Genomic DNA, 27,925 nt, shown 5'->3' with positions numbered 1-27,925 from the left:
CAGTTGTATATAAAGTCAAGTCAAGCCACCAAGGCCAAGATGGAATTGGTTGGGTAAGGACTCATGAAGTCCTAGTTGATCATTGTAATCTGAATAGCATGGAGTTCCAAGCCTAGATATCTTCTCTTGTTATACAGACCATGCAAGCCAGGGTAGACAGAACAATAACAGAACCCTTTAAAGCAACATGGTAGTTGTCAGAAGGGCTGTACACGGTATACAGTAAGGCTCTCATTGCGGCACAAGGTCTAACAGGTCAGACGTCTGAAAGAATTCAGACTTCTCGGAGTATATACAATGTATCTCTTTGTTCCTCCGCGCTGCGGCCCCTGACAGTAGTGAAGTCGAGAATACCAGCCACCTTACTCTAACGGGCACTTAAACCACATTTCCATCAGACTAGTAAGTGAGATATTTTATCATGCCGTTTGATCATGGAATATGACCTCGGGCCATTCTGTTGTTGGAGGCCCATCCAGCAACGGAGAATCCTGCCCAAGCAGGGTAAAGTCGAAAAATGCCTTAACATAAGCAATTACCATATTAAGCTGGAGGTTCCCATCAATCCGGCCAGCGAGTGGATTTGGAGGCCCGAATATCTTCCAGAAGGTAAGGTCACTGAAATCAAGATGCATCGAGCCCTTGATAGTGAAAAGCCTGGAATACCCAGTTTGCCACGGCAGAAAAGTCTGCCAGGAGGGATCGTACATATAATTCTCGGTTGTATGATTTTCATTTCCGAGCAAAAAGACCGGCTTTGCTCCATCACTACAATTCGCGAGGATTAGTGATTACTCTCTCAAGTAAAACAGAGGCGGGTCTAGAGAGTTATATTTGCTCTGAGGCAATTTTATCCCTTTAGCAGGCAGATATGACCTTTACGATCACCTAATATGGAAGAAATAGACTTCAAGGATAGCTCACGCCTGGCTGTTATTCAGTGCGGGCACGCCCCATACCGCGCCATCAAGGTTAAGAACCGACACGACGTGATCGTTGTGGGCGGAACCGATCGCCGCGGCACCTCCTAATGAAAACCCAAAAAGGCCGAAATGCGTTGTATTGAACGGTGCTCCGAGAGTATGCGTTAGCTTTGGAAAATATTCCATGAACGCTGCGTTGTCGACCAGGCGGGTATTGTAAAGCGCTTCAATGAGCCCAGGTGCGGCAAAATCGATGTCAACGCCCATAACACCCGTCCTATTAGGGTAGCGAATAAACGGCTGCTCAAACGGATGATCCAACGCCACGACGGTATATCCATGGGATACCATCTCGGAAATTACAATAGTGTTAAGGACCGAAGGCGCGCTGCCGCCTGGGCCGAACAGGAGGGTTGGCGTTGACTTTACATCGTACAGGAAAGGCGCGTCTTGCTGGATAGTTGAGGTGAAGGTTGACAGAAAATTAGCATTGTAATTCAACAGCGGCTCTAACCTCGCGGCTAACTCAGGCTCGAGGTACGGCTGGGGCGGGCCGACAGGTTTCTGGAGTGTGGGATAGTATATTGTGGCCAGGAACTCGGTGCTGATATTGTTAGGAGCTAGAGGATCGTTCGGATTGTAGTTCTCAATTGTATGTTTTGAGACGCCGACATGGTATTTTCCCGTAGGCGGCGGGAGAGCGATTGTCTGCGCGAGACACTCTTGCAGAATTCCACAGGTTACGGCGGCACGCATCTCGATCTAAGTAGGCGAGTATGAAGTATGACACTTCATATGAGCTCTAGATCAACTAACTACGTCCGCGTCATCTAAAGTTGGCATATAATATGGCGCAAGAACCTCTTAATATATATGGTGGAATGTGCCTCAAGTAATAGGGGTTCAACGACCCCCCATCAACCCGTGAGCCCAAGTTCAGGCTTGAAGCCCCCGCGGATACCGAAACCCAAGTTAGCCAAGAACCCCCGAGTTTCTAAATAGTGATATTTGTAATTTACCAGCCTACGCAATGAATCTTGAATTTTGGTGTTGTCGAATAGGTGGTAAAATCCTTGGACGAATTCCTTAACGGGCAGCACCGGGTTCTTGGCCGGCGGCCACGGACTCTTAATGGGCGGCCCCGGGTTCTTAGCGGGCGCCTATAGGTACCCAACACCTGCGGGGGCGGCTATGTTACCCCTCACAGTGGATTCCTTTAATGGGTTAAATCTTCTGCAACATAATTTTGCTACCACTCTCGTTAATGTATGTACGCAGAGCTTACGGCAATAGGTCACAGGTTATCACCGAAGATAATACAAGTTAAGGTTGTAGGAATAATAACTTAGGTCGTTTGCAAGATAGAACGACTCTTAGAGTGTGGTATTGTCAGAAATGAGCAAGCCAGTCAATGGAGGGTATCAGGGGCTGAGAAGAGTTCATCCAAATTGACCCCTTAAGGGCCAACAGCTACGCTTTTAGTCGCTGGAGCTTCTCGTTCTGGCCTACGTTTGGGCTAGTAGAAAGAAAGCAGAGAGCTAGCATAATATACTCATGTGACCTTGTAGGCAGCGAGGTCGACCTTGTCATCGACCTGGTGTTGCGAGAACTTTATGGCGCGCCCGACAAACTCAGGCTCGGGCGTGAGTACATAGCTAATTCACGGGTCAGGGAGTTCAGATTTGGCAGATAGCGTAAATGGAGAACTCACCGTTGTAGATGGTGGTGGACCAGTCGTGCGAGAGACGGTCGCGAATGGCGCGGACCTCAGAGTCCATGGTGAGGCCTTCCAAGTCTAAATGGGCTTGGCAGAGAATGGTGAGGCCTGGTGTCGTACTACGGTATCCTAAGGCCCCTGGAGTACATATATCTCACATATATCACGTACCCATCCCATACACGCTTCGAAGGGGATTCTTCCCTTCTTCAAGCTTTAGTCTTATTGAATACCTACTATAAGACTGAAGAGACTTATAACATTGTACCTGACCTTTGAGATTCAATCTACCCGTGACACCTGGAGTATTATCGGTAGACGCAGGTTAGAAAATATGCAGTTCACTGTCCATATCCAATGGCATAGCATAGCAGCTGAACACTATTAGCTAATCTACATAAAAGATACCCATCCATGCATAAATTCTCGCTCTTCGTTGTGTGTATTGCAGGACTTCTTTATTGCAAGCCACTATTCGAACAATGCCTTTGTACTTCACTCACAAAGTGTAAATTCATGTACTTGACGTTTGACCAAAGACAATGAATATCTCCGGACTGCTATAAAAAGAACCCCTACCTTGACATATTCGTGTTCTAGCGAAAAGGCAATAGTTGCATTTTAAGAAAAACTACTCGAGCTACCGAGGAAGAAGGTACATTGCGCAAAACAGTTAGTTCTTTACTGGCTCTCACCCTTCTTGGATTAATTCTATTCAGTATATTCTGTTTCCTGTTGCGACCGTAGTTCAAAGTCGCGCCAAGGATACCATTATCGTTATGGATCTCGACATAATCATTTCCGATCGAAAATCTTGGGAGGCAGCTTACAATAAGAAGCTTTCACCATCATCTCAAACCACGCCCACTCCAAGCATCACGCTCTCGGACAGAGAATCGTCGGAGGCAGCTAGAAGTAGAAATTTTCCATCTTCTCAAGTGACGGATAACGATATGGACATCATGATGGTAGACAAATCATCATGGAAGTCTGCAAATAACAAAAAGACTTCGAATAGAGCCATATGCTCTCTAGTTACCTGCAACGAGGTAGCAGTAGCAGATGGCCAAACACGATGCTCCGCACATACAGCAACTCAGCGAACACCATGGTGGCTAAAAGAAACGCCGTGGTGGCTGAAAGGTGTTGGCGCGAAAGTCGCTGAGCCAGACGAAGTCACCGAGCCGGAAAAAGCTGAAGTGTCAATTGCAGTCGAAGATTCAGATTCAGATTCAGAAGTGGAGTGTAACTGCCCAAAGTGTCGAAGCGAGGAGAGCTCCTCGACGCCGCCACTTTCTTGAATTCAGCAGAGACTAGAGGGCCCAAGTAGCGGACTGTATAATGGTGATGTAGAGTCATTCTTCAGAAACTCCGTTGATAATATTTCTTTTGTTAAAATTTACACAGCCTCTAACATCAGATCATCTTTCTATTTCATCATAAAGTGTAAGTTCGAGGCAGTATAACTCGTAAGTCTCGCAAGCGTCTTGTCAAACTTGATAGAAATCATTCCTTGTTAAATCCGTTATGACCGTTTTGGTCGTTGAACTAGGCTTGTAGGATTTGGGACTTAACGGCATTATCTCCGTGTCTGCGCTACATCCCTCGGAGCCTAAACCACGTGAACATATTGAAGACGATGATCAAAACCATACGGATTGTTAACTTTGGTCATACCAATATCTGCATATATAGAGGTTTTTTGTATTGACATAGTAGACAATAAATCTTTGATTATCTACTCACAGGTGTGCCTGATTGCAACGAAACTATTCTACCTCCTAAAGCTTGTGCGACACCCATAGTTCGCCATGAGCGACACAACCCAAACAAGCAAGCCTCTCACCTGGCTTATAACGGGCTCCTCATCCGGGTTCGGCCTAGCATTGACCCGTCTCGCACAAGCGAAAGGCCACAAAGTGATCGCGACGTCGCGCAATCCAGATCGGACCCCCGATCTGGTAGACGAGGTCGTCGGGCGCGGCGGCCTCTGGCTTCGGCTCGAATTAGAAGACCTAGACTGCGACAAGATCATCCATGGTCTGGAAGCAGAAGGTGCACACATCGATGTGCTGATCAACACCGCTGCGATGAGTATCTCGGGGCCCCTCGAATCGTTCACAGAGGCCGAAGCACGAAAGCAGATGGACACGAACTTCTTCGGGCCATACCGACTAATCAGAGCGATCACGCCGTACATGCGAAAGCGGAGATCCGGGATGATCGTGAATTTCAGCAGTGGTGCCGGGTTAGAAGCCATGCACTCGCTCGGTATCTACGGGGCGTCGAAAGCGGCATTGGACGGTGTGTACCAAGACCAATCAATAATCCTTGATCCTGGCCGAATGCGCGGAATAATAAGTGAGAGTGCTGACCCACAAACCCTAGACATGTCCAAGGTCCTACACAAAGAACTGGAACCATTCAATGTGCGCGTGCTCCTCGTGTACTTAGGCACGTTTAACACAAACATGCCGTATTCCGTGAAGCCTATCTCGACGCCTCTGCCCTCTGATTACGAGGGGACGCAGACGGAGAAGTTGTTCCACATGCTGTCCAAGGGGGACTTCGCTGCGCCGGGGGACCATGTCAAAGCGTGCCAAGCGATTTACGACGTCGTCATGAATGAGGGTTTCGCGAAAGGTCTGGGAAACGAGATCATGTTGCCGCTGGGTAGAGACCTGGCGGGGACCGTGAAGAGGACTCAAGATCGACTGGCGCATATGATGGATGTGTTTGGGGATATCTGCCATAATGTGAATTTGGACGATGGAACGGAGGCATCGTGGTAGGTAGCCCACACGTCTAGCCTAGGGCAACGGACCCTACTTGTTCCTAAAGACGCGCAATGCATGTCATCAACAGGAATTGCTGTACACATTGGTGATGCTGGTTGGTCCTTTAGGTAAACATGATAGAGTGCTGACGGCAGGGGCCCCGCACCCCCCAAACATGCTTGGATCTAGATAGTCCGGGGGGAGCAAAAGACCGTGCCGCTCCCCACGTCCTTATCTCATCCAGAATTTTGTGTTTCAAGGGCCGCAAACACGTTAATTACAACTCTCAACAAGGAGATATCAAAGCTGATCGGTTTAACCTGCCGTTTTACTTGATTTGTTCCCATTTAGATGAGTTAAGAGGATAAATAGACAAGCTAAATGTCAAGCGTCTCGTCGTTTAGTCGCTTCAGCGAGCTCCCAACTGAGATTCGACTTCTTATCTGGCAGCAGCACTTCAATTCTTACTTCAAGTCGCCCCAGGTTCATACTTTCAACGGGGGGTTCCTCTCGTGGGACACCGGTCAATTGGAGCCACTGTCGTCTTTACGTTCAATTACTAGCAGGGGACGTCTATTGAAGTAAGTCATGGAGAGTGCACATCTCTGAGGACCAGCCTTCGAGCTGAATGTTTTATTCACATTGATGGGGTATCTTTTCTTTTGCCGACCAGAGACTCGGTTTTGGCCTGTGATTATGGTACTTACACCATAGACAGGAGCTTGGCGGATCGCTACGACTGGCACATGCGAGACGTGCCGATCTTACAATGGAAAACTGTGATACGTGATCTCTCGCCCGTTTCGGGTAGAATCTACTCGGCACACGACGGCGTCGTACTGACCTGGCCGGGATTGCAACCACTGATCAACCACGAAGCGTTAGACGCGGCCCGGGCCTGCTGTAAGCGCTACGAGGTCGTCGACCTCTGGCTCGACAACTCGACGCTCAACATCAGCCAGCCCTGCCTCGTCGATGTCGCGTCCGATGTGTTTCGCATCGACCCCGACATAGCGAAGATGATGCTGGGGCTCAACGGCACGCCATGGTTAGCTCGCATCCGCCGACTGGCCATAGGGCCTTTCGGTCTCCGCGGGAATTATGATGTCATTTCTATTCTACGGATTTTGGAGCTTACCCGGGATCTGGATGAGATCTACATCTTACTGTCGCGGGAGGTCGCCGACTCCCAATCGTGGCAACGTAATGCGTGCACTCGGAGCAGCAGCCTGGGGTTTCCCATGATGGAGGTCAGGACGGGACAGCGGTTCGAGACCAAACTGTGGGAACTGGAGGGCAATTCGGCCGACACCGGCTACGTCCCGGGTGACTCGGACGGCACTGAGACTCTGCGTAGCATCGTCCACGAGCTAAACCAGAAATGCAGCAACGCTAAGGTCACGTACGGATGCCTAGAAGTGTGACAAGGATGCGAAGGGATCAAGCCGAGGGCTTCACCGTATATTGCAGTCACTCGCCCGATCTCTCGACGACGCAAGGGTCCGGGCCGTGATAGGTCGCAGCGGCATCAGCTCGGTCGTCGACCCCAAGCACACAGCCCCTTAAACAAGCAGATGGATGGCAGGATGTATACGCTCCAGTGGGCAATGTAATGTCGACAGCATACCACCGAGCCCACCAGGCCGGAGAGTGCATCCCAATGTGAGACACAACCGCACCGCAAGGGGCGCCATGTAGTGTACCTAGCTCGAATGCACGACTTATTATAGCCGGCGGCACTTCAACACGTGTGAGGAATTAATATGTCTGTCTATACGATGCAGGGGAGCGGGCATTTTGGAGAGGAGGAGGAGGAGGTGGGAGTACAACATATGCAGGTGTAGGTATGAGTTGTAGAGGAGGATGCCTCCTACAATTTATCACAACTGGCGAATCGTCGATCGTGGCCGAATGCCTGACATGCTTCTCATGAATTACACACCATCTCGGCCGACGGCCATATTTTTGCCATATAGTACCTACCTACAGTCTTTACGTGCACCTGGTACTACCTACACGTAGGTAGTTTACTTACTGTAGGTACTTACTTCGTACCTCTCAGTAATAGCACACAAAGATAGGTACCTAGATCTCCACCTGTAAGTATACACATGCTGTATGTACCTACAGCTACCAGAACATGCCTGTCCAAGGTACGCGCTACTCTAGGTACCATGATGACAGCATTTCTGGGGCAGATAGATGAGCAGAAACTTGGATCACGTTCAAGATGCCCTCTTCCGTAATAGCATCATGTATCGTTTAGGATTACAAAGCCATTAGGCAGTGTTACGAATGCAAACCGTATGTAAAATCTCCATGTAGATACATAACTCCAAGGTAGATAGATGGCTGTATTGATCACACAAGGTTGGAACCTGAAGGAGGGTTTTCTGTACCTTACTTCGTAGGTAGGTACATGCCAGCCCCGCGCCCCGCTCTGCTCCCCTGATCCCCTGATAACCTTGATAACGATCGCGTGGCTTTACCACGCTACTTCTCTCTCTAGCGTATGTAGGTCAGTGTACCTACAGAATACCTACGGTAGCAGACCTAGGATATGTACCTACCCACTGCAAGTTACCTACCTACCTATGTACAGTAAGGAGGTAGTCTAGGTACTGTACGCACGGCTTGATAAAGTCTCCTTTTACTGGACAATTCATATCGCGATCCACGACTCGTCTACCAGTTAAAAGTGCGCGGTTCCTAGATGCATATGCCCTCCAACACGGGATTTGAAGAACTGGTACAGTACAGGCTGGACCCGGTATTCAAAAACCGTTTGTCGATACCTACCTATGTACTGCCAAGATACCAGAGAGCATCCCATCCCGTTCATCTGTAGCGGTGCTTCTCCAACTGACAAAAGTCCTGGGGATACAAATCCTACCCAAGCAATTCCGAATCCTTGTCCTCTACTTATACTACTGGTAGGTACACTGCTACCCTACTTACTTACTTATGATACCCCGGAGGGAGCATACCACCTACATAGGTGTGTAAGGACATAGGTAGGTAGGGAGGTAGGTAGGAAAGATATGTCGTGATGCAGCGTAGCGTCACGTACGCACACCAGCCTCTTCTTCTTAGGTATATTGATGTACTACCTACCCGTCTCGGCACCCTCATTACCCGTGGCACTTCACTGCCCACTATCCATCATCTAGGTATCTGTCTGGTAGTATCACGGTCCATGGCTGTGGCGTGCCTACAATAGTACTTAGCTAGGTAGGTAGAGTGTACGTGCGGTGACGAAAGTTGGTGTTGCAACGCTACCACGGTTTCTGCTATGACCGCCTGTGACTTCGCCCGGGTCAAGGCCTAACCCCGGACGTACTTCCTCTGCTATTTCCCCTTTTCTACCAACTGCTATTCTTCACTGTCATTCTCCTTTCGCGTCTCTTTCTCTTTCTTCGTGTTGTTGTTATTCATTGTTGTGGCCATCATCGTGATTCGACCCTGTCGGTAGTACATTTTTTTTAATCCGCGTTACTTTCTCCCGACGGCGCTGCGTCATTTTGGGTCTTGTGGATTGTGCTGTGTTCTCCAAGCATTCCAGCCCTGTCTCAGCAACATCCACCCTCCACTCCTTCAACAGTTTACTACGTACAGTAGCGTGGGCAGACATTGCATACATCACATACCTAACTCTTAGTGCTCGCATATCTGCCTGTCCTTGCACGACCTGTCACCGACTTGACCTATCTACTGCGCCTTGACGTCTTGTCGCCACGCTTAGACGCCCATCCAAGACGGATTCACGACTCTGGGCCTCTGTTACCTAACGGAGTACAGTCTGATTGATGGATTGATTGATTGATTGATTCGCTCATTGGCCGCCAATTCCAATTTCACGCCGCCCTTCGGTTCTTCCCTTCTGTCTCCAGTTTTAGAGGAACTGGACTACCTTACTAGCTCGTCAATTCATCCTGCGATCCACCCAAATTGGGCGGTTCCCGGGTTCTGCCGTGTGCCTGCCGTCACCAAAATCTAGACCTTTAAACCTGCTCGACGGGCCACTTATCCATGAGTAGTCCTAGCCACTTACTTACAAGTCACCGTTCACTAGCCCAACTAGCCCATCCAAATCGACTGAGGTCATTGACTCGTCTGTCGCAAGCTCGCAAGCGTCGACTCAACGGGGAAAGTATGCGCGAGAAAGCTAAGACGTAATTTACAAGAGAAGCTGGAAAATCACGATACAGATTGCATTCGACACCGATTCCGGTCATCAAATACGAAGACCGTGCTTTTTCTTCGCTCTCTCGTCTCCGCGATTGATTACACAAGTGTTACATCCAGTTGCCCTTTTTCTCAGTCAGCAGGTACTAGCTCCTTCAGCGCCAACATTGATTCTAACCTTCGAGGTTAAAAGCCGCATTGAGTTCAACCTTGGCCTCGTCCCCAACTACGAAGCGAGCTCGGTCTTAGAATAATTCAAAACTCATAATACAACGAAGCATATAACGGGAAGACTTGAACGAGAATAATATGCCTATCCAACCCTCCGCGGCCAATGGCCAACCCCCAGTGCCTATTTCGATCACAATATGCGGCGACGGCGGCTGCGGTAAATCCTCCATCACGCTACGTCTCGTGCGCTCACAATGGACGTCCGAATACGACCCCACGATCGAGGACAGCTACAGCATTACACGGCGCATCGACGGGACAACATACCACCTCGGGCTTACGGATACCGCCGGCCAGGAGGAGTATCGGGGGATGTGGGCGTCGTCGAACCTCGGCGCCGACGCCTTCCTGCTCGTCTACGACATCACTTCCGCCGATAGTCTCGACGCATTGGGATACTTCAACGAACTGATCGACATGGAGGCGGAGACACGGCTCGACAACGCAGCGCGTGCGCGCCGCGCCGGACTAGGCATTAGTGCTACGAGCGGAAGCGCATACGATCGCGGCGGCGGTGGGCGCATGGTTCCGCCAGTCAAGATCGTCGCTGGCAACAAGTGTGACCTACAGGAGTCCCGGCAGGTATCAGCTGCGCAAGGGCTGGAATGGGCGCGACGGCGCGGCTGCGGCTTCATGGAGACGAGCGCCCGCCTAGAGGTCAACATCGAAGAGACATTCGCGCTCATCGTGCGCCGCGTCGTCGAGGCCCGTCGGCGCGCCGAGATGGGCGTCGTTACCGAAGAGCCTGTCACAGACCGTCGTGGCGTCACCAAGCCGCTGACACCCCTCCCCTCCGAGCGGGACGATGGCCCCGATGAGAAAAGGGGGGTCGGTGTCCGCGGGCCGAGATTCGACGGGTCTTTTGGAAGGAAGGGCGGCGATAGCTTCTGGAAGAGCTTAAGGTGTTGGTAGAATTCCAAGAAGCCTACCTAGGGAAACGGAGAATCGCAGGTGCGAAAACGGGGTTTTGGTATTTCGCTGTACTCTGTTGATACGTGGTTGGTCTTTCAGCAAATTATATCCTGGGGTGTTATGTACATTGGCGTTCAGGTGGGGATGATCTAAGGAAGTGTAGTAGCGTGGGGGCTTTGTCTTTATGCTTGTTATTTCTGGTCTTGTTCATGTCTTGATATCTTAGCGTTGGAAGAAGCGACATTTCTTGCTTTCGAACTTTTCCTTTTCTTTTTTTTTCATCATCATATTCATGAAGTTTACGGACTTATACTATCATCGCGATATTTGAAAGAATGGCATGAAGTTGATCATGTGCTCGAGGAATTTCTATCGGAGAAGCTCAGATAGCTGGGGGGAAACAACTGGTAAACAATGCATGAATATTATTCGTATTATTGCCTAAATGTTGGCCAAGCTGACTGAAATCCTGTGTATCTATCTAATCCACCAACATCAAAGTGATGCAATCACCGTAACTAATTTCCTCTTAAATGTTGAACTGAACTCCGCGTTGTGCATTCCCCAAGCGTAGCCCGTGTATGATGCAATTAAACCCAGGCATAATCGTAACAATCTATAAGTAGCCTTCATCATATTTTCCTCATCTGGCTCAACTCCCCCCTTCTTTTCCGCGCGTTTGTCGCTTCTATTCTTGTCCGCAGATTCTGTCAATATAGTGTATAACGCGTGCGTATCCCAATCACAATAACACCATGGCGCCCCAGACAAACCCGAACACGGCCCCGAGGAACCGCCTGTCGACCTTGGCGTCGTCGAGGGGCGCCGCGGCGGACACGACGATGTTAGTGTCGCCGCTGTGCCACGACGGCGAAATCGATCCGTTCTTGATACTCGTGTCGTTCCAGCCTGTCGGGACGATCTCCGCCGCCGCCGTGGGCACGGGGTGCACGACGACCGTCTTCGCGACGGTGATGACGCGCGTCGTCGTCTTGCCCGCTGTGCAGGCGCCGTCGGCGCAGGACAGAACCTTGTAAATCGTCGTCGTGGGGATGTACGTCGTTGTCGTTACTAGGTCTTGCTCGAGACCTTGCTGTTGCTCGTCCGATCCCGAGTTTCCGCTTCCCATGTCTATTACCAGCGTCTTCGCTGGCACGCTCGCTTCCGTGAGGGTGATTGCTGAATCCCCGTGGCCTGGACAATACGTCGTGACGGCCGTCTCGAAGCGCGTCGAGACTTGGTCGCGGTACGGACAGTGCACTACGGTCTCCGGACAACCTGCTACCGTGTACACGACGGCGCGGGTGATGGTTTCCGTGACCGTCACGCCCTCTGGCTTTCGCACCGCTGCTGCGTCAGGGCCGTCGCTAGGCGAAAGGCCTGAAGTAGGTGCCTCTGTGACGACGGGAGGGCTCACGGGATTCACGGTGCCGCCGAGAGAAGAGGCGGCCGTTGGGATTACGGCGCTGGAGACCGTTCCGCTTGGATATGTTGCTGACGACGTCGATGTACTGGCTGACGGTGAGGAGGCAGCTACGTTACATGCGCCCGGGATTTTCGCCGCTTCGTTTGGGCCGGCGGGGACAGTCACGAGATTTGACTGTCCATCGCCGCAAGATACATAGTTGGACATGAATAGCGCATTATTCGTCTGGTCAAATGCGACTGCGTAGAATTATCAATATGTTAGTTTTGCGCAAGTTGCTATGAGATAGGGAACGGCGGGGTACATGTTGATAATGGTGGTTCGGCCGAAGAATACCTCAGAAAGACAAGCACGAAAGACAGATAAATATAGATCTGAAAAGGGGGAGGGGGAGACGAACTGTAAGCACCCCTAAGGAACGTATCTCCCAAAATCCAAAGCCCAAGCTCATTACTAGACCAGACCCCAAGGAAGCAATCTCCACCGCTGTTCCAGATGAAATCGCGATATACGACATTAATCGTGACGGGCCCTGATTCAGAGAAGAAGCTAAAGTCAACGCTACCATCTAGACTCTGATACGAGCAATCGATTTTATATCCGCCTGCTCCGTCAGGTTGAGCGCCTGGGAATTGCGCCGCAATTTTCTCGACTACTGGCTCGGGAAGCAAAGAGAGTGTCGTGCCGGAATCGATGATGACAGACACAGGGAGGTTGGAGTCGATGAACGGCGTTGACTTCGTGGATCCAGGGGGGCGATGGGCGAGTGAGTTTAGGGTCACGCGATAGTGTCTGTGGTTGTCAGAGGAGAACTGCCTATTGACTGAGATCATTATGAATGGCAGCCGACTTACGGATCACCTGGGTCTGTGCGGACTTTCTTCAGGAGACCTGAGTATTTGTTTGTGTCGACACCACCAAATACCAATTCGCCCACAACGGCGCCTGACGAGTTGTTAGGTACGCTGTATACCGAGGGGGTAATGAAATGGCTGGTATAATGTTAGGTAGGGGCTCACTCACCTCCGGGACTAATTTGGTTGCCGAGGTCCATACTGAACATCTTTGTCTTTGCGAGTCCTTTAGCAGTGATGGAATCTATCAGCACGGGGTAATTGATGAATCCATTCCCCTGACCGTGGGCTAGGCCCAGGATTCCGAACCAGACAAGCTCGGACGAATTGGCCACGCCGAACTGTTGATTTTCAATCTTCGCCCCTATTACCATGTAATCGCGTCAGTCAAAAATCCCACAACGATTATTTTCAATTTACGTTTTGCTTTTCCCATATTTCCTGCGACGCAAGGAAAGAAAAACACAATCTAAAAGCCACTTATCCTTTACGCCAGACATAGTAAGACTGTTTTAACATACCAGAAATGTAGATATCATCCTTATAGTAATCCCCAGCTACTTGGCCCGACCCATATTTGATCATAAATCTCCCGTTAAGCCTTTGGCTTGTCGACGATCGCCTGGGGTCATAATGGCCGAAGGCCTCACAGAATTCCGGTACATTTGCCTTCGAGCAGGTGGGATTAACCCACATCTCGAACGAGCCCGTGTCTATGAGGAGATCTATGACCTGTTTCTTCCCATCTTTGCTTGTACCTATCGTTACTGTTGGTTGACGTGTTAGCTTCCATTGTATAATGCACGGCTTTTCACTTCCTCTTCACTCAAGTGGATATTGTCTCTGTTTCAACTCGTGCATTCAAGCAAGGATTAGAAGAGTAGGTGGATCATGGTAGAGCCTCATGAGTGATAACACGAGGTAGCATTGATGAACGGAGAGTAAGAAAGAGATATGGTCCATACACTCAGCTAGATAAGCGGCTCCAAACACTCCTAACACATCAGTCTTGAAGAATCGCCGTCCTAAGCTCGGCGTCGCGACGCCCCTATGATCAATACGCTTGAGGGGTACCGCAAGGGGCTGTCCGGTCTCATGTCTCTCGAAAGACGTGAGGTCAACGCCTACCGTCTCAGTGACTCGCATGCTACTGCTATTCTGAGCCGCCGCCACGACCTGAGGGACGATGACGGCGAATAGCACTGCCAACATGGTAGTCACGCGCCACATTATCGAGTTCGAATGTCGTACAAGGAGCGACGACATGATAGATCGGGGATAGGGACATCGGGCGAGGCAAAAAGAACAATAAAAAATAATAGAAAGCCTCGAAGCCTCCAAAATAAGTCACTAATCGAAGAGGCAAAGGTTGTACAAACCTATAGGGCAGAGCAGAACAAGAAGCGGACGATAAGAAGTAAGGACAGATCACGAGATATTGATACCTCGAAAGCACCAGCATGATGAAGCACGTGATACCCGCGGAATGGAAAACGAGCAGCCGATCGGCAGGGACGAAGCATACAGGAATGAAGGAGAGGTAGTTCAGCTCTTGTTTTTGAGACATCGGATCTAAAGGGGTGTGGGAGATGGTCTGTAGTGGTATGGCGCTCATGCCATTGAGTACTAAAAGGTTAGATGTTTTTACCAAGTTTTCTATGTCATTCTTGTGTCTCACCAAGCTAGTACTAGAGGCTCTGGGACAAGAACGTAGTACACCCAATTTGTTGGGATAGCCTCTTGGGTGAGCAAGTAGACAGGGAGACGATGATATTACGCCAAGGCCCTTGAATAAATAGGGAAGTGGTTGTGGAATGTCATTTCCTCCTTATCTTTTATCCCTCTAAAAAATCATCAAAAGTTTGGTTTGAATTGAGTTCCATCTGAATTGAGTTTGTTTGGATTGGTGCTTGAGATTACTAGAAAGTCCATAGTAGAGGAACCATCTACCTGTATCGAATAATTCAACGAAATATTTGCTTCTCCTCTTGACCTCTCTTAGCCCAACCTATCTGCCAAGAACGCCGCGACTGTGTTGTGTCGAAAATCTGAATCAAAACCCCTCAATAACGCCATGGCTTAAGCCGCTGAACGTGGCACTTTTGTGTACGTGTAATCACATCTATCATGCACCAGTATTTGTCTCGACCCAGTCACGCCAGTGCTTGTATTCGGAATATCGCAATGATTCTTTCTTGCCTTGGTAACGGACCACCTTGAGATTGATGTCTTTCCATAAGTCTTTTCGGGCAACCCAGCCTGCCTTCCGCATAAGGCTGATCAACGTCTCTTCCTTAGTCCAACCCTGCTCCGATGCTACATCTGGGAGGTAGGTAGCACCGTATCGCCGCCCACGGTCAACGAAGCTGATCCGTATACCGTGCGTTCCGAGCTCCCAGTCCATAGCGTCATCACAATCTTCAAAGTCAGTGAGAAGAGTAACGGCGACTTCGAGCGTCGGCAGTTCACGCTTGGTAATCGGGTCGAACCGCGTGTCGTGGATGGCAGACGTTATGGCGTAGGAAGATATGCCCTCGCTTAACTCCTGAGCCTCGAATGTCCCGATACATCCTCGTAGTGAAGAATAACCTGTTGGCGCGACCGTATTCCAGGTAATGAAGAGTGGCGATTCGGTAATGGGTGGGTGCTCCAAAGGCAGGGAGGCAGTGGACGTCGCGGGAGTGTCATTGTCCAACGAGAGTGTTGAGCCAGAGGCAGGTGACGAAGTACTGCTCGTGGAACCCGAGCTGTTGGCGATACGTCGGAGCGCCGGAGACGGCTTCTTTGCCGCTATATCGGCATCTTTACAATACTTCTGCCATGCCTGTTCCACCTCTTCAAGGGTCATCGACTTCTTGGTGCCCAGGTAAGAAGCGAGGGTCTCGAAACAGTAGAGACAATGCGAGACTGTCGCCATACTTCCTTGTTGCGAATGATGGGTGGAAGTGGGCGGAGTAAACGAGGGAGGAGACGAGGTGCGAAGCGAGTGACGAAAGAGACTAGGAAAATAGGACGTTGGGCGAGACTTGAGGGACCCAGGGGAGATCGAAGCATGTGCAGAGAGGAAGTTTGGAACTCAGCTAGGAATGTTGAGAAAGATGGAAGAGCCCAATTCCCATGATGACGACCCCGCTCTGATGAAGGCCATGGAACGCGAGAATACCCGCAGTGGCTTATGATAGGCGTTGATATGGGTAGCGAGGGGAGGTCTTCGGGTCCAGCCCTGCCCAGGACACCCCCGCCGCTACAGCAGCCGGCATTAGCGTGCTTAGCCTTACCTGCCCCGCTATCAGGCCCCGCCTATGGGAGACGGCCTTCTAACTAGGTAGGTACTACTAAGGAGTGGCCCAGTGTATCCGAGTTATTAGAGCTCGCCAGCATCATTCTAGAGACATCAAATCTCTTCTTTCATGTGGCAAGCCAAATGCGCTGACTCGGGTATGAATGATCGTTGCCACCCTTGTAAGAAAGTACTGTTTCCATGTCGTATTCTCTGCGATTCGAGAGAAAGATCCATTCTCTTTCACGTAACCCAGGGAATGGATACCAAGCGGCTAGATATATATATATAGGTATAAGACTTTTCTCGCAAAGCCAAGCTTTTTCCTGTGCGAATCCCCTTGGGCCTTTACACAGCTGTGTCTTCCTTATTCAGCCCCCGGCAATGATTTCCCCTTTCCCACCTGGTAGTCCAGTTAGGTTTTCGTAGTAATGCTTGTCCATGCCAGCTTGCTGTCTTGCTTCCGCGTTGAAAGGGCCCTTGACATTACCCCTGAAATGCCTCTGCACATTGGTGCGGAAGACCTGAACCGGATCTGTATTTTCTTGCTGACAAATCCACGTGAGCCATCTATGGCCTGTCGTTACATGCGTGATCTCGTCATTGTGGATAATTGTCATAACATCAACACTGTCCGTGTCTCCTGCAACACGGAATTTTTCGATGGTCAGGGGATTGATATCTAAGCCTCGCGCCTCATGGACGAGAGCGATGACACTAATCCTCGCCCTGAGATCGTGCGCGGTCACGGTAGCAGACTCCCATAGACCGTGGTGAACAGGGAGGGCCCCAAAGAAACTTCCCAGCTCCTCCAACCGAGCGCGAAGCAATGAGAAATGCTTGGCCTCATCATTAGCTACTTTGAGCCAGTCGTAATAGAATGTTCGTGGCAAGTTCTGAGAGACCGAGTCGGCGGTCGCTGTAGTTTGGAATGTGGCAAACCTCACGCAGATATCGATGGCGAGATCGATCGCCCAGAGTTCAATGTTGGCAAGAGCATGCAGCATTGCAATCCTACTCTTCAGGCTTCCTCCTTTGCCAGCCTTAGGCATCTGGCCAGGTTTCACCTGTCGAAGATCGTGTCGTGGAGGCTCCTCAGGGGCTACCACAGTGCCAGCGCCGAGCTCCATCGGAGTCGTGGACTGTTCCCGTGTAGCGAATACAGAGAAGAGGTGGGTGGTGAGCTCAATTTTGTGCTCGGGGTCGGAAGTATTCAGGACATGGACACACCAGTCACACAGTGTAGCATTATCATTGAGATATGTGGGCGGCCCGTGTAGCTGCTGCCTCGGGCCGTGCTTGAACTTGACCTTTTCACTGACAGGCTGGATTGTAGACAGCCGCACGCCTTCGGCTTCAACAAGCTGCAACTGCAACCGGCCATCTTGCAGGCGAACGGGATAAGTGCATGCTTTGACGCCATAGCTAGACTCGCCGGTATCAAGGTTGAAGTCGTAGGCATGCCAGGGGCAAGATGCGACATAGGAAGAATCCTCAATGTCTATATGAGCATCGGCCATTGGCCCGCCGGCATGCGGGCACTCAGCCTCCATGGCATAGTAAATCCAGTCATGGCACCCAAGACCGGCCGGGGGGTGTGATTGGCTTATCCGAGGCAAGCGAAACAGGATGAGCCGCTTGTGATTTGACAGAGTAAGCGAGTACCGCGAATTCGTGAGAGTTCCAGCAGGACCCAGGTCGATTGTCGACATGTTGAAGGGAGCGTGAAACCCGCCAAATCAAGGCGAAGTCTTTCCGCTTGGAAAATAAATGCTAGAGGTTAAGATAACTGGTTGGCTGATATTACCTAATACCACGAGTAAGCTTTGGTGACTCATGTGACATTAGGTAGGTATTGGGACCCTCAGTGCTTGTATCGTAGTCATAGATACACATCCAGACCTAGCCTGAAGCCTACCTGGATCTCTCTGAATGCTGAGGTCAGTTCAACGCTGACATCTGAAGCGCTGCAATCCTGTAGACAGTGCAAGAAAACAAAAGGTAAGTCTCGCTACCTAAGAAATGAGATATTTTCATGGAGAAGGGCCCGGAGCGCCAATTCCAAGTTCCAGGTACTCAACCAGCCGCAGTCTCCTTACCCATGCGCGTGGTAGTGGATACCCAGCTGTGGGCAGCTGTGTCCACACTGCCAAGAGGAGATCAAGATTCATCAAACTTACCTGCCTACCCCTGCTTATGTATATACCTACTGTAGGTAGGTCAGGACAACAGGACAGGACTAAGCCAACAGATAGATGTTCTACTGTGATATCTAATACACTTGTCTGTGCTAACTTTCCAGCCAAGCGTTGAGTTTGAAAGGCGTAGGGAGCGAGCGCAATGTAGTTCTTAACAGTCAGCTACCCAGCAATTCCAGTCGCGTCTTGACGCCTCCCATTCCTACCAACCTCTCTATGAAGCTATTAATTGCTTATACCTTAGGAGTGATCTTACAACAAGGCGGTCTCAAACCCATCAAAACTGTTTGTCGCATGTTTCAACCCCATAAACAGACACGTACAGGGCTCATCATCACAGTCATCCATGATCATCAAGGGTGGAATGGGGAGTAGAGGAGCGAATGACGCTTGCCAAGCATCTGTAACGCGGGATCAGTGCGAGCCGGAGACGGAGTCCAGGCCTCGCCCCCTCCTGAATCTCGGAAAGTAGAGGCGATCAGCGAGATTCGTTCGTCTCCGCGCGTCCATGGCCGCTTTGGGCCAAGATGGCGGCAGGCATGCGGTTACAGCTGTCGTCTCAGACCCCGGCGGACCCCCGGCTCCCGCCCCTCCCGACGCGGCTCCTCTCCATGAAACCCACCCCCAAAGGGATCTCGTCGCTTCGTTTCGTTCCTTCGGTAATCATCTCTACAAGCTTGGCCTCCAATCAGAAGCCCGCCCATTATCTGGTCGTTGTATGCTTATTCAGTGGAGCGCAAGGCCCTCTGTGTACTAACACTCACTGAAGTATTCAGCCACGCCAGTACAAGGCTCCCAGTCATTCCCGTTTTGGGCAATATGCAGGATCTCCGGCTGTAATCTTCGTGCACCTTTCAGACGACTCTCGGATCCGTCTCAGGGGCGCTCGTCAATGTCGAAGATCAGTCTGGCAGAGCGCCGAGCAATGGCACAGCCGTCTTCGTCCTATCATTGACGAGCGCTAAGTCCTTGGCTGATCTGCCATATCCTCAGCTCGTAGTATTCTGCATAATCATATAAAAGATGTAGTATCCTGTTTGATGGCGCAAGTAAAACAGCCCGTCTCTTCACGTTCATCTGTTCTGCTAAAGCATCTCCTGTCTTTTCCTTTAGACCAAGCCTTTCCCTTCGCTGTGAACATATTTTCAACTTGCTCGTCGCCGGCCGACCTATATCTCTCCTTCAGCTTCGAAGCATTAAAACAAAACCAACCGTCAAAATGAAGTCCGCCGTCGTTATCTTTGCTCTCTTCACCGTCGCCATGGGCCAGTTCGGTATGTGCCCACACATGATAACGTGATCAGGTGATCGTATCGTTTCTGACAACATCTACAGTCAAGGTACCCCGAGCAAATGGCAAGATCTCCAGCCGACAGGACGGTGGTGTCGAGGTCCAAGGCGCCGCCATGACCAATGCAAACGGAGATGTCATCCCATTTGACTCCGAGAACGTTTACAAGGCCGCAAGCCAATAAAGCATCAATCCGCTTCAACCGGGCCCATCATTCAAACTCGGCCCAGAACATGTACCGTATGCACGAGCCAGTCAACCAAGATGTTGAGCTCCATTAGGAATATCGGGACTCTGACAAAACTTGCTCGATGGCTCGCCATTACCACCATCACAGATAGAAAATAGCTGTCACTGGATAATAGGAGGCATGACAGGGGTCAACCTCTAGGCATAGACCAGATATCGAGATAATTAATAGAATTTCACCACGACCAGTTGACGCAGCGTACCATACGAATATGAAAGTGAGCTAGAGTGTGTTTTTTTTGTCCCAAGTCTGCGTAATTGTACCAACGGCCTCATGATATGCCTATTATTGCCCTACCAATACTACTTACTACTACTTACTACTACTTAGGCTCTAATGCATACACGGCCATCACAGTAGGCCACATCTAAGCCGAATTCCCAGACGCCCCGAAATGAAAGAAGCACTATATCAGAGATGGAGGTATAAGAGAGGCCTCAAACCTCAGCGTCAAAATGCGGAAAATCTGAAGAAAAAAATTCATCATTTGGGTATCACTATATCAATCTCAATCTCACGCCTTCCGCGTCTTCATCTCGAGCTCTACATCCTCCAGCCCCGCGACGCGCTCCATCCTGCGTCTGCCCTCTCCGTCGTCATCGCCAAGCAATGCCCGCTGGCTCTCGCTCACGGCGCGTTTCCGCTGTCGACCGCCTTCGTGGCGGTGGTCTTCTTCCTCGTGCGCCTCGGGCACGCTATTCAGACTGTGTCCGCGCTGGATCGTCTCCTCGGGCGGCGTGGTGATCGTGACCGAGATGCCGTTGGTGCCCCCCACGAGCGCCTCGTAGCTCGTCTGCCTGCCGATGGAACTAACCCGCGGCCGCGAGGCGTGGCCTGCGTGCACGGCGCCGGATGTCACTGTCTCGCCCTTGGATTCCGAGGGGTGCTCCGTGAATCCGAATTCGTCGCCCAAAGCGCGGTTGACGTCGTCTTGGAGCGAGTGTCCGCTCAGGCGCTGGCTGGCGCGGCGCGCGACGTAGTCTTCGAACTGCGTGTCCCGTCTGTGGTCGTAGCTTGTGCGACGCTCCATTGGTGATGCGTCGGACGGTGGTGGTGAGGGATGCGGTGAGACGCTCCCGTTGCGGCTGAAGGAGAGCGAGATGCGTCGGCTGCCTATAGAGACAGAACGACCGCGGTTTTGGGGCTCGCCGCCCGTGATTGTTGTTATGGTGCCTAGGCCTGGGTTTGTCGGGTCGTAAGGGGTCGGTGGGCTGAGGTTTGTTGATACCCTCGATAACCGGTGGTCATCGACACCCTCCTCAATGCCCGCGAATCCAAAGGCCTTGTGATTGTAGGGTAGATGGTAGTCGTCATAGTTCAGAAGGCGACGGTAGATGATGATCGCGTAGATCAGTGGTATTATGGTGAAGATTCTGGAGAACGTGTTAGAATCAAAGTGACTGCTCTGGCAGTGGGCAGAATGGAGGGGTGAAGCAGTATGTATACTCACATGAGTGCAGCATCAAGACCCAACCCTGCGAGTGAGTAATGTCTATCTCTCCGCTGAACGTAAATGACGATGTCCAACGCTAGAACCACGGCGGACAAGATCATGTTGAGGATGCAGCCGAATAATAACGGTAAAGGTGTTAGGACTTCAGCGATGAACCTCGCTATCGAGATGAACGTGACCAGTAGTGAGACAAGTGAAAATGCAATGTTTGCAGCCGCCCATCTAAGGAGTGTCAGCTCTAAATTCCATGCCTATAGATACCCAAGCTAGAAATTTGTCTGCCAAGGGCATTCGAACAAAGCAGTGAAGACTTACACAAACTCAACCACAGGGACGTTTCCCTTGTCGTCCTCCTCTTTCCATGTAGACACCGTGTGTGATAGGCGATATGAAAACAAGCCCAGTACGCTCAACAGAATGAGGATCTGAATGATCCAGCACGGCAACATCACTCGCTTCCTCCAACCAGCCCGATTGAAGTTGGCATTGTCACGATGTGACCCCAACATCTTCTTTTCGAATTTGGACTGATTCGTCAAATCTCCGAGGCCTTCAATATAGTTCACGTATTCCGAGCCGATTCAGACGCCGCAAGAAAAGTCGTGAGAATGGGATAAATGTAATGGACCCTAGCAATCAACAGGTCGATGAACCCGAATCCCTATGCCCTGTTCTTCAAATGCTTTTATAGTCGTGTATATCATCCGTCATAGCATAGCTCTCGTCATAAAATCATGATGCACTCCGGTCGAAGGTTGTGGTGCGTAAGCAAGGTTTGCTGATGAGCCTGTTCGTCCATGAAACCAGCACGCGAGAGTCACGGCACACAGACGCGGCGGCTGAGCTGATCCTATATAAGTGGCCTGGCTCGCCTGGCAAACAATAGTAGCGCCAGCAGACCGGTCGAGCTAAGACCTGACACCATTTCGAGGCTGGGAGGCGTCGGATCGTGCGCTAGCTATGAGCTCGGAGCAGACTCAGCTGCATAGCCTCCCGCTAAGGCGGCCGTTACCGCTCCATCCAGATGCTGTGATGTGGACATGCCTAATCCTTTGCATTACATGTAGGCATACGTAGCGTATGGGACCACATGTCTGGGTAATGAGACATTCGTTGGTTGAGACAATTTGCGAAATTAAGCAGACGAAAGTCCCTACCTCATGCATGTAAGCATACACACTAGAAGGCCAACCCGGTACGCACATTATGTCCTTACTCGATCCAATTCATGCCAAGATGGGTGTCTGCCCTGGTGTCAGCCCAACATGAACTCAGGGAACATACTTATGATCGATCTATTGATTAGTTATCAGCTAGAGCAGCTAGCAGTTAGCAGCTACTACATAGTATGGTCTGGCTGCATGGTGAAATCTATTTCGCTCGGGCTGTTGATGTACCTACTCGCTAGTGAAATGAGGGGAGAGGAGACTTGTGTAGTTGGCCTTTTGGCCGATGCAAGGGGTCCTATTCTAAGCTGGGTAAGGACTAGTGGGCTCCGAGGACTCTCAGCTTACCGGTTGAGGCTGAGTCTATGAGTGGGCTGAAATATCACTTGGTGCGCGATCATCATTCGCTGTCATATGTGGACTTCTACACTACAAATAGGTAGGTAGGTAGGTAGGTATGCCAAAAGCGGCAATCGTGAAGGCATCGTGAGGGGTATGGTTACAGCAGAAGATTGACAATGGAAGAACAAGAGCCCAACAAAAGTATAGAAAATGAAAATCAAGATACTTACTACTTAGTACTTAACTAGAATGAGCCGTCGTTGAATTTCCTTGACGGCGGATTCGGACCATTAGCTAGCGTGTACCTAGGCATACGCCGCCCTTTGTCCGCCCAAACCCTTGGGACCTTGTTGATCGCTGCTTGTTTCAGACTCCAGCGCCGGCCGATAATTGCTTGGAGGGATGTCTTCTATGGATGAAACAAGTGTCCATCATTCAATTATTCCCCCAAACAAACCTCATCAAACAAGTCGCGCTGAATATGCATATCCGGCAATGTAAGGAAGGGGTTCATAAGCAGCGGGGATATCTTGACTCAAATGCCGTCTTGTATGGCGCGATACACCATCACTCCACCCATGTCAACCTGCACAGCGAAGCAGGTAGGATTGACGTGGGTAACAATAAGAGCATCACGACACGGAGCAGAGCCGCTGATGCCGATCTGTCAGGTCATATCGGTACATCAACCTGCAGTCACCGTGGGGTAAGTCTGTAGCCATGTTGCATTTGACGTGAGCCGAGGGCTCGGCGCAGTCAGTTAAAGCCTCAAGGTAGTATCTCCGTGGACTGAATAGTTGCAATGTTTTTTTTTTTTTTTACCCCTTCCAGAACGTCTTTGCATCCTCTTCTTCATACCACACCAACTCTACACATAGAGTGAAAAGGTGAAAAAATTTGAACAGTTGCCGGCACGCGCAGCTAGATGATAGTTCCGGCTGTAAATTGCACTAGGACCGCAGACTATAATCGATACCTATCATCTAGATATGTCCTTACTTACTCGTGCCAAAATGGTATCCTAAATATAGAATCGCTTGGTGGCCATTTGGCCCCCAAATTCCGATTCGCTCGACGCGTCCAGTCTCCACAGGGATTTCAGACCGCTTTCAGAATCCACAAGCGTCTCTCTCTTGGTTGCTCGCCAGATGAGTCGAGTAGCGGTCGGGACAAATATAGTAACTGTTGGGGTTAGATAGAATAGGTAGGTATGTCGAAAGGATGTGAGTAAGTCTTTTTGCGAAATTAGCTAATATTTAGAAGACATGCAAGTTGTCAAATGATACTGCTCGACTGAGATGAGCTCGGCCGATCGGCTTATCTTCAGCCCTAAATTACCGTAGGTACCTATGGCTAGCTATCCCGTCCGCACCAAGTAATCGCCCGGGGAGGAGCTGGAAGTGGCTTGTGAGGCGTAGGGAAGACTTCCAATCATGCTATTCCTAGCAATCCTCTACCGAATATGCCCCTAGTATTTCTCACGGCAACAAGATAAAGTTAGGTATTCGGGTAATTAGTGTCAGCATTTATGACATTCTCCAAGGGCCTACGGAGTACAACTAGTTGAAATTTAGCTAAGCCTAGGTACCTCAAGGGTACCTAGAACTAGCAATATGCATACAGAAGGTGATGATGATGCCACTGGAGAAGCCGGGTTCGTCATGGACGAGATGTAGCCTTTTTGCAGGAGAGTGGTAATAAATGTACCCTCAGTTCCGCCAAACCAAATGCAAATAACTTCCAATCCATGCTCGCTCAGTTCAAAAGCCCAAGCATAGCGAGGACCACTAATTCAGATCCTTTTTCTGGGTTCACGTCCCCTAAATAACCGAGCATGCCGTTCCCAACTTTCGTAAAAGCCACAGCTGTCTCACCCCGCGCACTGACGTACCACACATCTGATCTAGCCACTCCCTCAACATAGAGAGCCTTCTGGCTATAGGTAGGAAGGAGCTGTTTCTTCAGGCGATCATTGACAACGCCGGGTCGTAGGCTGACATCTGTTCGATAATAACCTCCTCTCTTCCAAGGCAGGCCCATCTTGGCAAAGCAACGAGTGAACTGGCCCTCGTTTAGAAACGAGCTGAAGCTCGCGGCAAGTACCACCGTTGATCCTCCGCGAAGACAGTCAATCACGCGCTCCCAAACCTTCATGATGTGCGCAGCGCCTGCATCAGTGACCAAGATCAGCGACGGCGGAGGGTTCTCAGTGAGCATGTCCAAGGCCGCCTTTTGAGTGGTGGCTCGCTCCATTTTAGCTTTGGCGTTGATTTTCGAGATGAGGCCTGCATAGCAATCGTTGAATATGCCCTCGTACTCTAAGCATAGGCAAACGACACGAAGCTCTCCCGGGGTTCTAGTACTGACCGCTGGAGAACCAAGTTGCACGTTTTCGAAGTTGATAGGGGCCGCCCCTTTGTTGATTGTCTCTTTCGCCACGGCGGCGGCAAAAGAATTCATCTCTCTGGGGATCTTCCAAAGCTCAACTTCCAGCCCCGCCTCTTTACACTTTTCTACCTCTCCAAGGAAAAGTTCCCACAAGTCTCGATTCTTGACGGGATCACCGCCTCGCGTCGTCCAATCTTTGCGAATCCAGCCTCTCGCCCACTCGGTGGCGCCATCGACAAGATAAGATGAATCTGTCGCGATGACCACACCGATGAACCCATCAGCTCGCCAGTCGTTGCGACGCAAGACAGCTATCGCTGCACGAAGCTCGGCTCTGTTACTAGTTGCTACACTCTCGTCCCCAAAGGGACCCTTGAGCTCTAGTCGACCTGATACCATGCATGGGTGGCTATTGTCACCAATGGATGGGCGAAATACCACTGCCCAGGCTGCCTGTGGGTTTTGTTGTCCGTTGTTTGAACATGCTCCGTTAGCGTACGCGAGAGCCTTTCTCTGGTTTTTGCGATGGACGAAATGATAGGTTTGATCTGGGCCAATTGGTGAAGGCGGGAACAAGTCTTCTGGGCGCGTGTTCGTTGTAGATGCAATGAACTTGGATGGGAATGCTTTGCCGGAGCCTTTTCGTCTCTCTGAGGTTGCTACAACCTCTCCGGCATTCACGCCATCTGGTGTGGCAGCTGGGCCTTCGTATACCTCAGCCAAGGCGCCAACCTCCGTTTCAATCATCGTGATGGCATCATAGCTTTCTTCCCAGGCCTTCTTGCACTGATGGACGCCCAGAATAGCCTCCTCCGCGGAACCGGGACTATACATTGAAGGCACGGGCGGAGTGTCTTCCGACGCGTCCACCAAGGCTTCCCACAAATGTGGATTCTCCCTATGCACCATTCTGAACAAAGCCTTATATTGATCCTTCAGTGACTGGGAGATTTCTGATACATCCGAGCTTGTGATTGTTCTGACTTTCTTCTGGACGATTTCGCCAATCGGCCGCATGTGCTCAGTGGGAGGAGGGGGCCAAGAGCCCCATGGGGACCCAAAATCCATGTATTGCGGGTCATAAGGCTCAATGTCGAGATGTAGACGCACCTTCAGGAGCGTAAGAATCACAAGTTGGCTGAGACTCAAGCGGCTCGCAAAAGTGTCCACTTCTTCGAACACGTCGGCTCCACGGATGTTGAGATATGGCAGACTTGTATCGCCCCAGTCATGGCGCCCATCAGGGTCGACAACACCCCACCACTTGAGAAAATCATAGCATTCCTGCTCTCGCCCCAGGCGAAGTAAGAGGCCGGGGACAATGTCTCGGGCGCCTAGGTTATCTGATCGACAGAGTCGCAGCATGTCCTGGTAATGTGCCAAAGCCTTCTCGACGGCTTTGATTGAGTTGATCTGAAGTAGCGCATCGGCAGCTGCGAATCGAGCCCTCATGTAAGCGCGGGTCCCAAGTATACCCCAGAACCCGCCCACACCGGTTTCGAAAACATCACTCGGCATTAAGATGTCGCCTGGCTGCGCCCGAAGTGTGGCTTCCTCCTTCTCAAGCTTCTCCCGACTCTTGACGATCGAAGCACATGCTGCTTTGTGCTCTGGACGATGTTGCTTCTGGTGGGCAGTACCACAATATTGGACTACTTTGCAGCCGCCACATAGGAGAAGAAGTTGCGTCTGCGGCTTCAGTTTTGAGTAGCAGACTGGGCATCCACTCTCGGCGGCAAGGCCAAACGGGATGTCCGCGAATAATGCCATGACGATTGAGTGAATTGAGTATCAGATATCTATTGCCACCTTTGACAGAAAGTGATTGTGAGTGAGGAGAAGAAGATGGGAATATGACATGAAAGAGGGAATCTTCCGAGCACGGTTTTCGAAGTGAGAATGTCAGGAGGAATTAATCCCATACCTGCTTAGAGGTAGCAAGTAGCGTGTCTGTTTGTCGGTTAGGTCGGAAAGACAAACGAGGAGACTGCATGGATTAGATCATGAAGCCTGAACATCAAGATCTACAAACAGGTCATTGGAGCAATCAGACAGCCTGGGAATACCTTGGTACCGTAGCCCTGCTAATCTCAGTATCCGTGCACCCATATCGCATAAGTAAGTAGGTAGGTACCTCTTATAAAACTAAACCCCTTGCAGTAATTCATTCGATCTTTCCATTTGGCGACATTGAGCCTCGGAAGGTCTACCTAGGTAAGTACATACTTAGGTAGGTACCTATGTAGTTGAGCGTATGAGCGGTACGGGAGGTATTGTTGGGCATCATGAACGCGGCACTACGGCCTGAAGGACGCCATCTGCCGCTGTAGGATGACCGCAATTTCATTGCATCACATAGGTATCAATGTGTAGAGCATTCCGTTTGATTCAATTTCGCATTCAATCTCAATTCTTGGCCAGCAGTGAATAACAGAGAAGTCCATTAGGTACTCTCAGCCCCCAGTACCAGGTTGAATATCGTCTTAGAGACCAATCGATTCGAGATGAACGAAGCGACGACGTCTCACAACG

At 50.5% G+C, this 27,925-nt stretch overlaps 10 protein-coding genes across 10 annotated transcripts; 4 read left to right on the top strand and 6 right to left on the bottom strand.

Moving 5' to 3' along the window:
• Positions 1–77: 77 nt before the first annotated feature.
• On the bottom strand, positions 78–1,994 carry F5B22DRAFT_144687 (uncharacterized protein). Its single transcript, XM_047969068.1, has 2 exons — positions 925–1,994; positions 78–768 (listed from the first exon to the last, which is right to left on the bottom strand). The coding sequence occupies exons 1-2, from the start codon at positions 1,677–1,679 to the stop codon at positions 420–422; spliced, it is 1,104 nt and encodes a 367-aa protein (XP_047831149.1). The 5' UTR covers positions 1,680–1,994; the 3' UTR covers positions 78–419.
• A 1,711-nt stretch (positions 1,995–3,705) lies between these two features.
• Positions 3,706–5,629, top strand: F5B22DRAFT_606012 (uncharacterized protein). The gene is made up of 2 exons (XM_047974891.1): positions 3,706–4,944; positions 5,029–5,629. The coding sequence occupies exons 1-2, from the start codon at positions 4,452–4,454 to the stop codon at positions 5,430–5,432; spliced, it is 897 nt and encodes a 298-aa protein (XP_047831148.1). The 5' UTR covers positions 3,706–4,451; the 3' UTR covers positions 5,433–5,629.
• Positions 5,630–7,387, top strand: F5B22DRAFT_606009 (uncharacterized protein). The gene is made up of 2 exons (XM_047974890.1): positions 5,630–5,998; positions 6,136–7,387. Exons 1-2 carry the CDS (start codon positions 5,799–5,801, stop codon positions 6,839–6,841), a joined length of 906 nt encoding a protein of 301 aa, XP_047831147.1. The 5' UTR covers positions 5,630–5,798; the 3' UTR covers positions 6,842–7,387.
• A 2,394-nt stretch (positions 7,388–9,781) lies between these two features.
• F5B22DRAFT_144602 (P-loop containing nucleoside triphosphate hydrolase protein) lies at positions 9,782–11,116 on the top strand. The gene has a single exon (XM_047969067.1). The coding sequence runs from the start codon at positions 9,912–9,914 to the stop codon at positions 10,743–10,745; it is 834 nt and encodes a 277-aa protein (XP_047831146.1). The 5' UTR covers positions 9,782–9,911; the 3' UTR covers positions 10,746–11,116.
• A 148-nt stretch (positions 11,117–11,264) lies between these two features.
• On the bottom strand, positions 11,265–14,254 carry F5B22DRAFT_606005 (aspartic peptidase domain-containing protein). The gene is made up of 6 exons (XM_047974889.1): positions 13,991–14,254; positions 13,547–13,792; positions 13,195–13,389; positions 13,026–13,116; positions 12,572–12,963; positions 11,265–12,410 (listed from the first exon to the last, which is right to left on the bottom strand). The coding sequence occupies exons 1-6, from the start codon at positions 14,235–14,237 to the stop codon at positions 11,488–11,490; spliced, it is 2,094 nt and encodes a 697-aa protein (XP_047831145.1). The 5' UTR covers positions 14,238–14,254; the 3' UTR covers positions 11,265–11,487.
• A 375-nt stretch (positions 14,255–14,629) lies between these two features.
• F5B22DRAFT_144478 (AMMECR1 domain-containing protein) lies at positions 14,630–16,309 on the bottom strand. Its single transcript, XM_047969064.1, has 2 exons — positions 14,704–16,309; positions 14,630–14,651 (listed from the first exon to the last, which is right to left on the bottom strand). The coding sequence occupies exon 1, from the start codon at positions 15,940–15,942 to the stop codon at positions 15,151–15,153; it is 792 nt and encodes a 263-aa protein (XP_047831144.1). The 5' UTR covers positions 15,943–16,309; the 3' UTR covers positions 14,630–14,651; positions 14,704–15,150.
• A 327-nt stretch (positions 16,310–16,636) lies between these two features.
• Positions 16,637–18,199, bottom strand: F5B22DRAFT_144597 (uncharacterized protein). Its single transcript, XM_047969066.1, has 2 exons — positions 18,168–18,199; positions 16,637–18,112 (listed from the first exon to the last, which is right to left on the bottom strand). Exon 2 carries the CDS (start codon positions 18,015–18,017, stop codon positions 16,677–16,679), a length of 1,341 nt encoding a protein of 446 aa, XP_047831143.1. The 5' UTR covers positions 18,018–18,112; positions 18,168–18,199; the 3' UTR covers positions 16,637–16,676.
• A 1,523-nt stretch (positions 18,200–19,722) lies between these two features.
• On the top strand, positions 19,723–19,978 carry F5B22DRAFT_646391 (uncharacterized protein; the record flags this gene model as incomplete). Its single annotated transcript, XM_047978723.1, has 2 exons — positions 19,723–19,777; positions 19,839–19,978. 2 exons carry the CDS (start codon positions 19,723–19,725, stop codon positions 19,976–19,978), a joined length of 195 nt encoding a protein of 64 aa, XP_047831142.1.
• Positions 19,979–20,256: 278 nt separating this feature from the next.
• F5B22DRAFT_144554 (uncharacterized protein) lies at positions 20,257–22,615 on the bottom strand. The gene is made up of 3 exons (XM_047969065.1): positions 21,813–22,615; positions 21,495–21,719; positions 20,257–21,417 (listed from the first exon to the last, which is right to left on the bottom strand). Exons 1-3 carry the CDS (start codon positions 22,004–22,006, stop codon positions 20,559–20,561), a joined length of 1,278 nt encoding a protein of 425 aa, XP_047831141.1. The 5' UTR covers positions 22,007–22,615; the 3' UTR covers positions 20,257–20,558.
• Positions 22,616–24,434: 1,819 nt separating this feature from the next.
• On the bottom strand, positions 24,435–27,709 carry F5B22DRAFT_144379 (uncharacterized protein). Its single transcript, XM_047969063.1, has 4 exons — positions 27,528–27,709; positions 27,426–27,474; positions 27,318–27,343; positions 24,435–27,202 (listed from the first exon to the last, which is right to left on the bottom strand). Exon 4 carries the CDS (start codon positions 27,161–27,163, stop codon positions 24,761–24,763), a length of 2,403 nt encoding a protein of 800 aa, XP_047831140.1. The 5' UTR covers positions 27,164–27,202; positions 27,318–27,343; positions 27,426–27,474; positions 27,528–27,709; the 3' UTR covers positions 24,435–24,760.
• Between the last annotated feature and the right edge of the window lie 216 nt (positions 27,710–27,925).

Source organism: Xylaria bambusicola (genome assembly GCF_022495145.1).
Source record: "Xylaria bambusicola strain CBS 139988 unplaced genomic scaffold F5B22scaffold_19, whole genome shotgun sequence".
NCBI lineage: Eukaryota > Fungi > Ascomycota > Sordariomycetes > Xylariales > Xylariaceae > Xylaria > Xylaria bambusicola.
Note: the sequence above shows the minus strand (reverse complement) of the source record. Positions and strands in the feature narration are given on the sequence as shown.